This window comes from Acinonyx jubatus, chromosome D1, assembly GCF_027475565.1.
Source record: "Acinonyx jubatus isolate Ajub_Pintada_27869175 chromosome D1, VMU_Ajub_asm_v1.0, whole genome shotgun sequence".
Lineage (NCBI taxonomy): Eukaryota > Metazoa > Chordata > Mammalia > Carnivora > Felidae > Acinonyx > Acinonyx jubatus.
Window position 1 is genome coordinate 75,244,785 of NC_069390.1, and position 15,249 is coordinate 75,260,033.

The 15,249-nt window shown below is 39.9% G+C and overlaps 1 protein-coding gene across 1 annotated transcript in view; it reads right to left on the bottom strand.

The window, feature by feature from the left end:
- SESN3 (sestrin 3) overlaps positions 1-15,249 on the bottom strand; it is a 71,903-nt gene that overhangs the window by 22,364 nt on the left and 34,290 nt on the right. Inside the window, exons 2-4 of the mRNA XM_027040062.2 lie at positions 6,157-6,222; positions 3,127-3,324; positions 1,490-1,672 (exon numbers count right to left, since the gene is read on the bottom strand). Coding sequence (XP_026895863.1) covers positions 1,490-1,672; positions 3,127-3,324; positions 6,157-6,222 — 447 coding nt within the window. The remainder of the gene's footprint in view (positions 1-1,489; positions 1,673-3,126; positions 3,325-6,156; positions 6,223-15,249) is intronic.

Sequence of the window (15,249 nt, forward strand, 5' to 3'; positions counted from 1 at the left end):
ATACAAGTAGAGAAACTGATTAAGGAGAGAATACATGTGCACACATGCGTGCATATACATGATTTGCTAACATTTTGAAGAACTGCCTTGTGTACCCCTGAGGTGACATAACATGACTTTGGAGAACACAGCTTTCTAAGGATAGGACATAAATTCTTTAGTACAGTATCTGCCGTGTCATAACAACATGCTCTCAATTCTTCCCATCTCTTACCCCCACCTCACATAACCTGCCCTTGATTCAGTCACCCAAAGCTATTGGCTACTTTCCCAACATAAAATGTTTCCATTGTCTGCCTGGAATACCTTCTGCTACCTGAAAATTCCCACTTACTCTTCAAGACCTCTCTCAAATGTTACCTCTTTCATGCAACTTCCTGGTCCCATTCTTTTTATTCATACCTTCATACACTACGGTGCGGTGATCATCGTCATTACCTCTCTTTCTTTCTTCCCCTAGATTCCAAGCATGGGTAAGGGCAGGGTCTCCCTTTTTAGACCCACCAAACCACAGAGCACCAAGTTATTAACATATGGCATAAAAATAATGATTACTTCTTCTATCTAAGTTACACATTATCAAATCAGAACATAAACTTCAGGACAGCATTATGTTTTCACGTGTTCCCAGACAGATATTCAAAAGCTACGAGTATAAAGAATAACCAAAGCTCCGCTTGGTTTAACTGGGGAAATAATTAACAAAAATGTAGTCTAATAAGAGTATCAAAAAAACCAAGAACATTTATATACGTTAGAAGCAGAGATTTTAAATACCTAAGACTTCTCTGATAGTAATTTCGATGACAGCTGCTAGGTACTGAATAGTTACCAAATGCCAAGCACAGTGCCGGGATATTGCATAATGGCCTCACTGAAGCTCTTTTCTGCTACCAAGTGCTCTAGTCAATTGCAACTCTGTTTCTGTTTCTCCTTTAAGCTGGCGGGTCCAGGGAGCATTTCAGTGTTCACACCACTTGGCAAATCACTTTGTATTTGCAAAACTGTATCTTGCAAATCTCAAAATTATGAAATGTTAAGAACCAGAAAAGGGTTTAGAACTCATTTAATCCAGGCCCCTCATTTTACAGATGGGGGAACTGAGGCCCACAGAAGTGAATTCACTAAAGGTCACAAACATGTGAGAACCCAGGTATCCTAAACTGCCAGTTTATTTTCTTTGTTCCACCTCCTGCCTGAAAACAGAAATCAACTTTTCTCTTGGCCACTCACTAAAGTACCCATAGAGCTAATTACTGATTACCTAAGGAGGCATATTCATCTGCACCTAAATTACAGACTTTCTACGTTTATCTCTTCTACATGCTGATATACTATGTTTAAATTTCTAATATGCAAGTATTTAAAACTAAGTCTTAAGCAAAAACAAAAACAAAAAAACCAACACCAAACAAACAAAAAAACCCAAAACAAAAAAGCTCTTAGTTAGAATCATTAGTAAACCTTCTTACAACCCAGCACTTGGTACCTGAATGTGCTCTTTTGTGATGAGCCAGGGTCGGTGTGCTAGCAGCTTATTTATTTCATTAAGATTCTTCAGTCTTTGTGGTACGTATTCCAAGCCATTCAACCACTCAGCAATCCCTCCTGTCTTTAAAAATTCATCCACATGCATGTTTATTAAGTAAGAACACTGATGTCTAGCTGCAGCCTAAAAGACAAAAAGAGTTCGGTGACAGAACCATCATGGTAAAAGTCTTAGTCTGCTATTTCTAAACAAATCATTTATTTGGCATTTAATAATTTTAACACCAGTAAATTCTTTTCTTACAGATTCCTCTTCCTTCTGAAACTTCTATCACAATACTGCCATGGATTCCTAACTCAATACACGTGGCTGGTGTCTGTAGAAGCAAACACTTGTCACATGAAGGCAGTTCCTTCCTCATCCAGAAGCTGGCACAGATCAACCTAGAATCCACTTTCTAGCTGTGTCAAGAAAGTACATGTCCGTTTCATTATGGTAAGTGATATAAACTATATTCTACCTGAGACACAGTAAAAGCTCACTAACTTGTATTCTCCCCACTCAAGAAGGCCGGCTAATTTGGCCGTTTCTCTTACCCCGGCAAGATAACTGTGATTTCAGAATTATCTGTGCACATCAGCCCTCCTGAGATAAGACTAAAGCCGGCGGACACTGTTCCTTCCTATGCAGTCAAAACCGCCAACCTGGGAAATCCATGCAAAGCAGACTTTTCACAGCTCTCTTCCCCAGGACTGCCTCTCAGCGAAATAGCACTGTTTGCTCGTTCTGTTTTCTGTATCTTGTTTATCTCTTAGTTTGTGATCATTCTAAGTGTGCCTTCGGCCTGACTGTCGTCAACACTGTAAGCCGGAATTACGGTCTCGGGCGTGTCCATCAGTCGACAGAACACAGAACGCTGCCCTTCTCTTGTTTAAAACCGCAGGGAGTACATAAACAGGACCATCACGTTAAACTAGCCTGCTAACTCCCCAGCTGTTCTACACTCTCAACACATGGCACTTGGGCCATGTCCCTCCTCTTTTTCTCCACTAACAGTCCAACTGTAACACTGTTTCTTTCTATCCTTCTCGCTCCTGCTGCCTACCATCCCGATTTATAAGTCTCTCCCTACCCCCAGCGAAACATTAACTAGTTTGTACCAAGTACGATACTTGGTAGTGTGATCATCCATTTAAGAATTCTCTCATCCAGAGTCTCCACTGGTGCTGATACTTTCCTCTTCTTTGGCCAAATTAGTGATGCACTTCACGTATTAAACGGCTAAACAAGAGGTCACAACCAACCTGTTTCATATTCATAATAAAAACAAGGTGCCAGTAGCAAACCCCAAACTTGTGGGATATTAGGGCTATCGCTTTGGACCCTAGACGCATCATTAACAAGCGAAGAGACTGACACACTTAAATGAGAAATATTCAGTGCCTTAAGGAATCTGAAAGCAGTCAAAATGTATCCAAGAGACGGTGTCCGAAAAGCCACGGGCTTCTTCAATTCTTAGTTCTACAAAATGATACGCAGCTCTACACACACGAACACACACACACACACTAGAAGGGCGGAGAGAGAGCGCGCGAGGACGACGTCCCGCGAATCAGGAGACGGGGAACCCAGCGCACCATTATTGCGATGTAGTGCCGGTGCGGCAGAGGAAGGGGGCCGTCCATGCGCAGCATGTAGAACTGGCTCCGCAGGAAAGACTCCAGGTACTGAGCGTGCAAACTCATGACCTGTGTGATGTTGTCCAGGCGACCGGATGTAGAGTATTCTTCCACGAGAAAGTTAGTACGTTCATCCACTGTGTTTGCTTGGACAACCTAAACAGTCAAGAAACGCACAAAATGATTACCGAGAACTAACGTATCTTCCGTTGACCGAAATTATGCCACCATCGAAGCAAATGAATGTTCTTTTCATATGAACAGACACTGAAATTACGCAGTTGCTCAGGCTAGAAACAGAAATAAAAAAAAAAAAAAAGCACCACTCTTTCTTGGCTCTGGGACCACCATTTATTAGACAACAAATGTCGAGTTATCAAACACTATACACACAGCTACGAGTCTGGAGAAAAGAAGCTTCCATCTGCTGCACCAGGCACATAAGGCAAAATTTTCAGGGCCCACTTGCCTGGCCGTTATTACACCAGTTCGTGGTGAGGCGAAAGCAGTGGCGTTTGGTTCATGTATTTACAATTTTATCGCAACGGCCCACGAAGATACTTAATCACATAATCTTAAGGCAAATATTTTCGGTCTGATCTTTTGCTTGTTTTCGTTCAACATTAAATAAAAAGCTTTCTGAAGTTCTTTTAGGGACAAAGGAAAATATGATAATTTGTAGAAAGTGTTCATTGAAAAAATTAGTAAGGACACTAGAATACGGTCATTCCTATTTTCAGCCTATTGTATTAATGATTACAAACAAGGTTAGTTATTAAAATGAACGTCCTCCATCCCAGGGAATCAAAAGAGCTTTCTCAAGAATAGATGAGTCCATATAGCTTTATACGCAATGACAGCTTGGGCATCACACCAACAATTGGCCTTGAAGGTGCTAAGAGCTTAGCACCTTGTAGAAGAGAGCTGGCTCTGTGGGAATTAATGGACATGAGATGAATATTTCTCTGATTGGTTCATTACTTACTGATACTTTAGAATTAGAATTCCAGACTTAAGAATGTTTTCCCCACTTTAGATTCAGAATGCAATTCGAGCTCATGCATCGAGTTAACAGCACAGCCTGGTCTAGAATCCAGATTTTCTGAAGTCCAGGCTAATGGTCTTTCTAAAGACCCATACTGCTATCAGAAACTCTGTTTACTCTTTAGGGCTGGCTTCACAGTCTCTTCTGAAAAAATAAGTACAAATTACACAAAGGCACTATTGACTGAGGAAAATGTAATCCCAAAGGAAATACAATGTTTGAAAAGTGTGAACTGTGAGGAAATGTTAATTTCAATGGTGTAAAAAAGCAATTTCAGTTCAGCTAGTTAAAAAGCCACATACACTTTCATTTGCCCATTTCCCCACATTTTGTCAACTACAGGGACCAAGTGATGTGAACAGCAGTAAGATCTGGGTCAACCACGTGTCATTAAAGAGATTTGTTGGTTTGGTTTTGTTTTCCCCAGCAGTTTCTTTTGTTTAACTGATGTGGAAGACATTAATAGATGCAAGAGGTCCCGAAAACAGTGGTGGCTTCTGCAAACCAGATGACCTTCAGACACACAGCGTGAACACAGCTGTTTCTGGACGTCTTTATGTATATGAGGCAATCACTCCGCCAAGAGCGGCCCCTACCCTGTCTGAGGAAGATGGGCATCGGCACAGCTGTCTTTCTAATGACTGGTCACCACCAAGATCAGCTAGAGATGCCGAGTTCTCCAAACATTACTGTTAACTTTCCTTTAACCTTTCCATTCAAATGGTAAGGTCACTAAAAAAGCAAAATGAAGATGAAGAAAAACTGACACTGGCCACGACCTGTAGACATTCTTCAAATTCTATTCTTCCCTTCTGTTCAGAAAATGCCCCGCAGATAAGAGCTGCTCTGTAAACAATCTTTTTTGACTACTTTCAGAGCAGTATAGGAATGATGCTGATGCTCTAAGATGAATGTCTTTGCAGTAAATAGTCAATCAGCATATACAATCATATTCAGTAAGTTAATAACTCCTTCAAGCAGAGAAAAACTCCTCAATCAGGGGTTCTTAAACTTTTCTTAGCTCAAGTTTCTATCTGAGAGGCACCTAGGAATCTAGGAAGTCCTGCACATTGCTATGATCTTTCATAGAGATGTATATCCACAAAACAGGCACAAATCTTCTATTGGTTATAATTTCCTTTGCATTATGTTTTACAACCTCTCTTTCTTGCATTTACCATCTTGACTCCCCACCTTCACCAAAGGTACAGATTATACAGATTATATTGTCATTCTGCCCGGAGACTTAGAACCAAAACAAAAGAGTAATTGCTAATGATGTAACAGCATGTTTTGTTTAATAGGTTTAGTTGGGAAACTCCTATTTGCATTTCAAAATATTTATTTTCTTAACATTTATATAGCCTATATTCACCATGAAATGGTGGCTATTTAAAAACCCAAAAACCTTCAAGTTAATATTAAACTTAATTAAAAAAAAAAAAACTTCATTACTGTTAGCAGCTTTGTTCAGAAAGTTATATTTGAAATCAAATAGGGTAAAATTTAATTTTTCTAACCGCATAGGACAACTAACTCTAAAATAAAAAGGCAGATTCTTATACACATAAACTTGTAAGTGACATTCAAAAGAAAATATCTCTGTGGTTCTCTGACATATAAATAAGAAACAAGAGCAAAACACAGGTTTACTTCCATATTAAAAATGGAGAGGGGAACCTGGGTGACTCATTCGGTTGAGCGTCCACCTCTTAATCTTGGCTCAGGTCATGATCTCACAGTTAGTGAGATCGAGCCTCATGTCGGGCTCTGTGCTTGCTGACAGTGTGGAGCCTGCTTAGGATTCTCTCTATCTGCCCCTCCCCTCCCTGCAAAATAAATAAACTTAAAAAAATATTTTAAAAAATGGAAATATTCTTTGATATAATGAAGTTGCTTTTTTGTGAGTCACACTTAATGTATTTTAACACAGATAAACTTACTTCCTTCTCTGGAATAAAGGCACTTGGTCCTCTTGTCAAGGGTTGAGACACTCTGATTCTTTTATCCTGTTTTTAAAATAAAAGTTTTATGTATTAATGATGACTTTCTAAGGAAAGTTAAATTGGTACAGATTTATTGCTGAGGTACTCAACCAAATTGAATAAATAAATAGAATTATATAAAATCAAAATAAAGTTTAAATCTCAGATCCCAGAAAATCCAGCAATTGCACTACTGGGTATTTACCCAGAGAATACAAGAACACTAATTCAAAGGGATGCACGCATCCCTATGTTTATAGCACCATTACTTAACAATAGCCAAGATATGGAAGCAGCCCCAGTGTCCATCCATTGATGGAAGGACAAAAAAGAAGTGAGATATTTCACTGTGTGTATGTATATATATGTATACATACACACAGTGGAATATCATTCAGGCATAAAAAAGAACGAAGTCTTGGGGCACCAGGGTGGCTCAGTCGGTTGAGTGTCCGACTTCGGCTCAGGTCATGATCTCGCGGTTAGTGAGTTTGAGCCCCGCGTCGGGCTCTGTGCTGACAGCTCAGAGCCTGGAGCCTGCTTCGGATTCTGTGCCTGCCTCCCTCTCTCCCTGCCCCACCCCTGCTTGTGCTCTGTCTCTCTCTGTCTTTCAAAAAATGAATAAACATTAAAAAAAAATTTAAAAAAAAAAAAGAACGAAGTGTTGCCATTTGCAACAACATGAATGTACCTAGAGAGTATAAATAAATCAGTTAGAGAAAGACAAATAGCATATGGTTTCACTCATATGTGGAATTTAAGAAACAAAACAAACATACAAGGGGGAAAAAATAAGAGAGAGAGAGACAAAACAAGAAACACTCTTAACTGCAGAGGACAAACCGATGGTTGCCAGAGCGGGGTGGGGGGTGGGGGAATGGGTGAAACAGGTGATGGGGATTAAGGAGTGCACTTGAGACAAGCTCCGGGTGATGTAAGGGAAGTGCTGAATCGCTACAGTGTATATACCTGAAGCTAATAGGAAAACCGTATTTAACTAACTGGAATCAAAATAAAACTTAAAAACAAAAACAGGTAATGGGGCAAGCTCCTATCCCAGCGCGGGATACACAGTAGGCTTCTGAAATTTCATTTCCCTTGGTCATATTCTGTAGCACCAGAGATTTTTAGCCCGTTTTTGACATGACTGAAAACGGTCGGTCTCCCTAATAAAATCGTATCTGATATTATACTAGCGGACTGTTACACCTCAATCTGAGCTACAACGAAAGGTGGAATTCAGAGGATTGCTTGCGACTCCTCAGAGCAAAGACCTGACCTGTGGGGGTTTTTCCTGAATAAGGCAGGAATAAACATGCCCAAGATAAAGTTTAAGAAAAAATGTGAAACATGGAGAAGTGGAGGTTCACTTAATCCAAGAAACGGAGAGCACAGTGATGCTTAGTGCAACTCTTGCCACACTGAGAAGGAATTGGTAGACCGCCAATGGCGTGTCTGAGGGTTAGAGTTTTTCAAGTTAGAAAATTTTTGTTAGGAAATTTTTAATTAAAAATATATTTGGTATCCCTATTTAAGTGTGATATCCACAAAGCCAGAAATATTTCAATCAGGTAATAATAACTTCTCTGCAGGCATGTTGAAGAGCAGAAATGGTCAGAGGGAGGCTCTCAAGTCTTTGAAGTCCTTCTTAGCCAGAAGGAGAGAGAGGAGAGCCACTTAATTTTCTATAATAAAAGCAATATTCTAAAGTTCTAAAAAAGAAGCCCTATGAAACCGCAACACAAAAATAGGGACTATGCTTACCCCACACACAAAAATTGTCTCAAAATGGATTAAAGACTTGAATGGAGGGGTACCCACTCTTGATTTTGACTCAGGTCATGATCCCAGGGTTGGGGGATCGAGCTCAGCGTTGGGCTCCCTCTTTCTCTGCCCCTCCCCCACCTGCATGGGCGTTCTCGCTCTCTCAAAAATGAATAATAAACTTAAAAAAAATTAAAAATAGAACTACTATATGATCTAGCCATCCTACTGCTAGGAACTTATCTGAAGAAAATGAAAACACTAATTTGGAAAGATATAAATACACCTGTATGTTTATTGCAGCATTATTTACAATAATCAAGACGTGGAAATAATCTAAGTATTCATGAATGGATGAATGGATAAAGATGTAGTATACTGTATATGACAATGGAATACCTTTCAGCCATAAAAAAGAAAGGAATCTTTCCATCTGTGACAACACGAATAGACCTTGAGGACATTATGCCAAATGACGGAAGTTAGACAAAGGTAAATACCGTGTGATTTCACTACATGTGGAATCTAAATGATAAAACAAATGAACACACAAAACCAAACCAAATTCCTAGACACAGAAAACCGATGGCTGACTCCCAGAGGGGAGAAGGGTGGAGAGGTGGGCAAAGTGGTGAGGAAGACAAAGAGGCACCAACTTCCAGTTATAAAACGAGTAAGTCACGGGGATCGATGTGCAGCACGGCGACTACGGTCAATAATATTGCATAGCAAATTTGAAAGTTGCTAAGAAAGTAATTCTTAAAAAGTTCTCATCACAAGACCAAAAAATGTGGAACTCTGCATGGTGACAGACGGTAACTCGACTTTTGCAATGTAGGTGAGCGTCGGATCATTATGTTGTACACCTGAAACTAACACAATGTATGTCAATGTCACTGTTGACAAAGATTATAAAGACTGCGTGGGAAATCAAACATGAGAACAGAGGTCTACTGGAAAAGAGTGTACTAAGTTTCAGATGCCACTAAGTCCTCCTCAGGAAACCTGTAAACTGAGGAAGCCACTCTAAACGGTTCCTTATGCAAGGATGGCAGTATCTAGTTCACGTGACCTCGTCTCCTGGCCACAGCAGACTAGACCAATCAACACAGAGGCTCATCTGCAGCCTACAGGTGCCTTGATGCAAAAGTTCTGCCCAAACAGAATTGAGGGTACTCAGCTGGACCACTAAGATCTAGAGTTGCGAGACTTGTATGAAAGGAATGCACTGTGACAGAGAGAAGAGCAACAAAATAGCACTCAGAAGCAGAGCAGAGAACACAAGAAGGAAGCCTTAGAGGAGGCAACAATAGTACCTGCTTCCAAGGAGAACAGCACTAGAGTTTCTATGGAGTCACTAGAGGAAGTCAAGTCTAACCGTGGGCTCTCCTGTGTCTTTTTCTCCCTTCCTCCTGCCCCTTTCTCCCTCCGTGAGGTAGCCAGAATCTTTTTTATTCTTCACAATCAGAAAGCCTACCAAACACAAAATAGCTAATCAAAACCCTTACTTCAATCGCAGTTACAAAACAAACTGACAAAAGTAGGCGGCCAGGCATTCAATGAGTTTTTGAGAACCTAATCAGATACTGCGTCAGACTCGGGGCATACAGAGGAAGTGAAACAGAAAGGGTCCCTGCCCTCATGAGCCTGGCACACGATCCCCATCAATTTTCGGAATCGTATCAGGATAAATACATTGAGTAATGATCACCTAAACCTGCTCAAGTTTCAGAAAGGCATCTAGGCTGTATTCACCAAGTAATGATAAGCATATCGCAGCCTACTGGTCAAATACACTAGAGGTCTCCATGTAAAAAGGAGTGATTTAGAATTTCTAATATTGGTATTTCCGGTCTACATCAACCACAATCTAGTTTTACCCAGAAAAATAATTTAAAAGAAAATAACAGCTTTCTTCCCTCTGCTAGCCTCTGTAAGTTATAGCAAACAAAATTTCAAATATTCTCTTTATAGTACAGCCTAATGCAGTCATACATGAAAAGTAATTTCCTTGATGACTAATCATTTCAAATGAAAAAAGCAGTTAAGAGACTGTGAGGACCAATCACAGGTGTGAGGAGGAAAATGCCAATGGGGACATGAGTGGACGTTTTTATGTCCTTTAGAAATAATAAATAAAATTCAAAGAAAATATAGGGAAGGAAAAATAAACTAAAAGTGTACAAAGGGACTGTGGGAGACAAAGAATGATTTACTACTAATATGACTGGTTTCTAAAAATCACTATGTAATTCAGTTAATAAATCAGGTCATGATTTCAGGGTTCGTAGGACTGAGCCCCACAACTGGCTCTGCGCTCACAAGGCAGAGCCTGCTTGGGATTCTCTCCCCCCACTCTGCCCCTCCCCTGCTCACGCTCTCCCTCTTTGTGTGTCAGAAATCAAGAAACTTTATATAACAACAACAACAAGCATCCAGGACTGATTTCCTACCTCATTCATACCCTGATTAACTTTTCTGAAGTCCCTAGACCTGTGTTGCCTTGTAAGGTAGCCATCAGCCACATGTGACTACATCTAGATTAATTAAAGCTAAATAAAGTTAAAAGTACAGTTCCTCAGTCACACTAGTCACACTTCACACACTCACCAGCCACATGCGCCCATGGCTACCGCAAAGGACAGTGCAGACATTCCCGTGTGCCAAGGCAGAAGGTTCTGCCAGACAGCACCGCTCTAGACTCTTCATTTACTTTTTTAAAATCACATCTTAGGCATTTTTAATGCCTTTTTGACACGAGAAATGATTTCTCTGCTGAGCTATCAGTTTGATGATCACAGCTCCTCAATCCCATAACCAAGCATTTTAACGTAATTGCAGAAATGCTCTCAAATTAAGAGTGAATCCAGAGAAGGACAATTCAGGAAAAACACACAAAATCGGCCAGTTCCAAGAATTGTTATCTCCGTTTCTGTTTGTGTCACAGATCGTCTCCAGAAAAATAAAAACTGTTTCTCCCTTTCAAAAAATTATGCTAAGAAACACATAACATGAGACCTACCCTCGGGACAAGTCAGGTAGTACGGTACAGTATTGTTAACTGTTAAGTACAATGTTATACAACAGATGTCTAGGACTTTTTCTCTTGCATAACTGAAATTTTATACCCACTGAACAACAACTCTGCTTTTCCCTCACCCCCCTCCCCAGCCCTTGGCAACCAACTACTTTTGTGGTTTTCACACAAGCGTGCTCTTCAGATCCCAGCTGAGATGCTCCTTACACAATGGCCAGTTTTCTGGCCTCCTTGCATGATTCAGATGTGTCTCCTGTGCAATTCTACCCCTGGTTGCTTCCATAACGCCGGACCACCTGATCTACCTAGTCTTTGACCATTTTTACACTTTTCCTAGACATCCTCTGCTTTTGTTTCATGAATAGTCGTTCTCTCAAGTGAGTATTTTCTTCCAGGGCTTCCATCTTCCTTACATGAAACCACATTTACTGAATGGTGCGACAGTCACTGTCCTGGGGAGAGGAGGGCGGAGAGAAAAGGGCAGGTGAATGCAAATGAGCAAGCCATGCAATGGACTCCTTGTATCTGGCTCTTCTCTGCCCTTCAGTCTGGCTTTGGGGCGTTTTGATTGGCCTGTGACATCACCTGTTTGTACTCTTTGCACCTTAAAACCAAGCTTAAAACTAACCTTCTATCCCAGAGCCACTGTCCCATCTCACCTTCCTGTCTGAGTTATGAAATCACTGCAACGCACCAGTAGCCCTGGTTCCGATTCAGAGTTCTCTTTGACTCTGCATCCTACGAGTCTGCGTTCAAACACTCGACAAATCCTGTAACTGCCTTTTCCCAACTAAAGCTTTAAGTCATCCTCTCCACAGATCCTCCCCAGCCACAGGAGTTGAGAAATATTTTCCTCTCACAAATAAGAATAATTTTCACTTGGAGGTCTTAGCTTTCCCTCTTTTCAGGAGGCTTTGAGAACATAACACACACAAAAATGCAAAGCACCTGGGGGGCTCAGCCGGTTAAGCATCTGACTCTTGATTTCAGGTCAGGTCATGATCTCACAGTTCATGAGTTCGGGCCCCGCGTCCAGCCCCAGGTCCAGCCTGGCGTCGAGCCCCACACTGATACTACCAGCATGGAGCCTGCTTGGGATCTTCTCTCTCAAAAATAAACATTTAAAAAAAAATGCAAAGCACAATACAAAATAAGGTCTTAGTTTTATTTTTCTTCTGCCAATTTTCCCTAATGCAAAACAAAACAAAACACCCAAACTAGAAGAGCTATATTTTCTCAACAGATGCTGCTCTAATTCAAGAATTCAAGGGTTGTTTTAGAAGTGAAAGTCACCTGCAGCTGCATTAGTTTTGAGAAGAATAGTGCCATATTTTCCTCTTTCTAAGTATAAAACTAATATCTTATTCTGCAGAAACAAATGGTTTTGTTCGTACTAGCGACTCTCGCACAATGGCCTTGTTTTATTCCTACAAATGTCTAAAATCCCAGGGCGCCGGTCTGGCTCAGTTGGTAGAGCATGTGACTCTTGATCTTCGGGGTTGTGGGTTCAAGCCCCACGTTGGGTTTAGAAAAATTAAAAAATGTAAAGTCATCTAAAATCCCAAAATTAGCCCTTAAGGTTTTTGAAGCTACACTGTCCATTACAGTAGCCACTAGTCACAATGTGGCAATTGAAATTTAAGTTAACATTAAATAAAGTTAAAAATTTGGTGCCTTAATTACACTTGTCATGTCTGATGGTCTGCAATAGTCACATGTTGCTAATGAGTGTCATGCTGTATACAATGCCAATCTAGACTTTTCGAATCATTGCCAAAGGATCTATGGTACAGCATTGCTCCATAACATCAATCAGTCCTGACTTTAGCAACTGGGATGTTGCAAAAATACAGAATGGTTAAAATTTCAGGGATGAATATAAGCATAATAAACATGTATCACGTATTACAGTCACTTTATGGAAATCAAATCAAAGTTAATTGCATATTAAAACTGGAAAACCAACAAATTAACTGTAATGGCAGAAAAGCCGGAAGATCCCATTCTTTGGAGTCTTAATTTGATGACAATGTTCAGATTACTAATGAAAAAGAAGAAAGTCTCTAAAATGTTGACTTTAGTGTTAAAAAATCAAAGGGTATAGAAAATTTCAAGAAACTTTAGACAACAGTAAATGTAATTGTGCTTTGTTTTCAAATGTCTTCGCAGTCACAGGATTTGTTTACATTTTTTTCCCACAAAACTCTGTAATTTCAATCAAGAAAAAAAATAGTTATAGGAACTGATATTCTGTCAGTTCTATGTGTTTTAAGATTGTTTTACAAGGGTTTTAAGGTCAAGAATGCTACCATAAGGAAAGTTTCTTTTTTTCAGATATGTCATTATAGCTGAAAGAAATTGTGCTTGAAATTCATCAGCAGAGATTATGCTTATTAAGTAATAATCTGCTAGAAAACACTGAAAGGATGAAGATTAATTATATTTAAAAAGTTGCTTCTTTTGACAGGCAACAGCCAAGCAGTTTTCCAGATAACTTTATATAAATTAATCCCAATAGGAAATTAAGATACTTGGAAGTTAGGAATTCTTAAAATTATGAGTTTTTAGAGGTAATCAACAAATTACTTGGCTCTAAAAAGCTGACTGCTCAGCGGAATTAATTTCTGCACTTCCTGCTCCTAAATACTTTTAATTAAATTTAATTTTTACCCATCTCACCAGTTTACAATGGAAAAGCAAAACACATACACATTCTATTTATTAAAATGTAAAAACCGCTTATGAATTTATCTCTATAGGACAGAAAAATACTGAGTAATATGTACAATTAATTTTTTACATAGAGACACTTACAAGAAGAGGTTTTTTTTTCTTTTTATATCTTCAACATATAAAAATTATGGCAAGAACACCTGGGTGGTTCAGTCGATTAAGCGTCTGACTCTTGATCTTGGCTCAGGTCATGATCTCCCAGTCTGTGAGATCGAGCCCCACATCAGGCTCACACTGACAGCCAGAGTCTGCTAGGGATTCTGTCTCCCTCTCTCTCTGCCCTCCCTTGTTCTCTCTCTCTCTCTCTCTCTCAAAATAAATAAATAAACTTAATAAAAATTTTTCAAAATGATGGCAAAACAGAGATTTGACTCTACGGAGCATACTAATCCCACAGTTTTGAAAGATATCCTGAGAAGACAGTTTTATAGCTTCAACGTTCTTTTTTTTTTTTTTTAACACATGACAGTGACAAAACATCTGACATATGAAACACATGCCCCAAACAGAGTTTTTACGTGTGACTATAAGAAAGCCAACTGCAATTATCAACACGAATAGTACATTTCGGTTGTTGAATCTCCTTTTTTTACAGACGTTTCACTTTGGCACAAACCACTGCAAAAAGGGCAGAGATGGACAGGTGGCTCTATGCTATGAAATAATGCTGATGCCATTTTTTTATTCCTTGGCAGACAATTTCAGGAATAATGGCTGGCTTTATAAAAATTGATGACATTACATATTTCAGAGGAAACGGGCAAACGGAGAGGAACAGAGATATAAACTCTTTCTATCCATACCTTAATGAGAAAAGAACAGGCTTCACGATGAACTACAACAGAGGTAATTTTACGGTAAATTCACATTTAAATTTCTGTAATGACCTTATGTTCCCACCACCCCAAAATGGCCTAAAAGACAATTTAACAAAATTGTGACTTCTCTCTCCTACACTAGATTATAATACGTATTAGCCTGCCTGATATTATAATAATGGAGATCTAAGGTTATTTTGCGAGAAAAGATACGGGAGCAGAAAATGGCAATTGTACCCAGAGGGAAATCTCACCAACATCTCTCCTATTCCTTAGAGTGAAGGGTGGTGCAAAGAACCACTGGGCCTCAGAAGCCCAGCCAGGCATCGGAGGGTGTGGCAGAAATGCACTGACACTCCAAAGAACACTTCAAATTCCCCTTCACAGGTAGGGGATCCTGCCTCATTCTCAGGGCCTGGGCCCAGGAGTGGACTCCTTTGAACTGACCTAGTAAAAGAAAGCCTATCGAGTCCTTCCTACGACAGTAGCTCCAACCCTGGGTAGAATCACCGGAAGAACAATGCAAAGGCCTTGTTGACTGTGAACTTCAGCATTAACAACACACACTGATGAAAATTTTAACTTGCGATCTCATAACACTTCCACCGAAAGCAATGCACTCATCAAGTGTATTTGTTTCAGTGATGTCTTTACCTCCTCATTCCCTTACTAGGCTGCCCAGTCCAGGTGGGCTCAGAA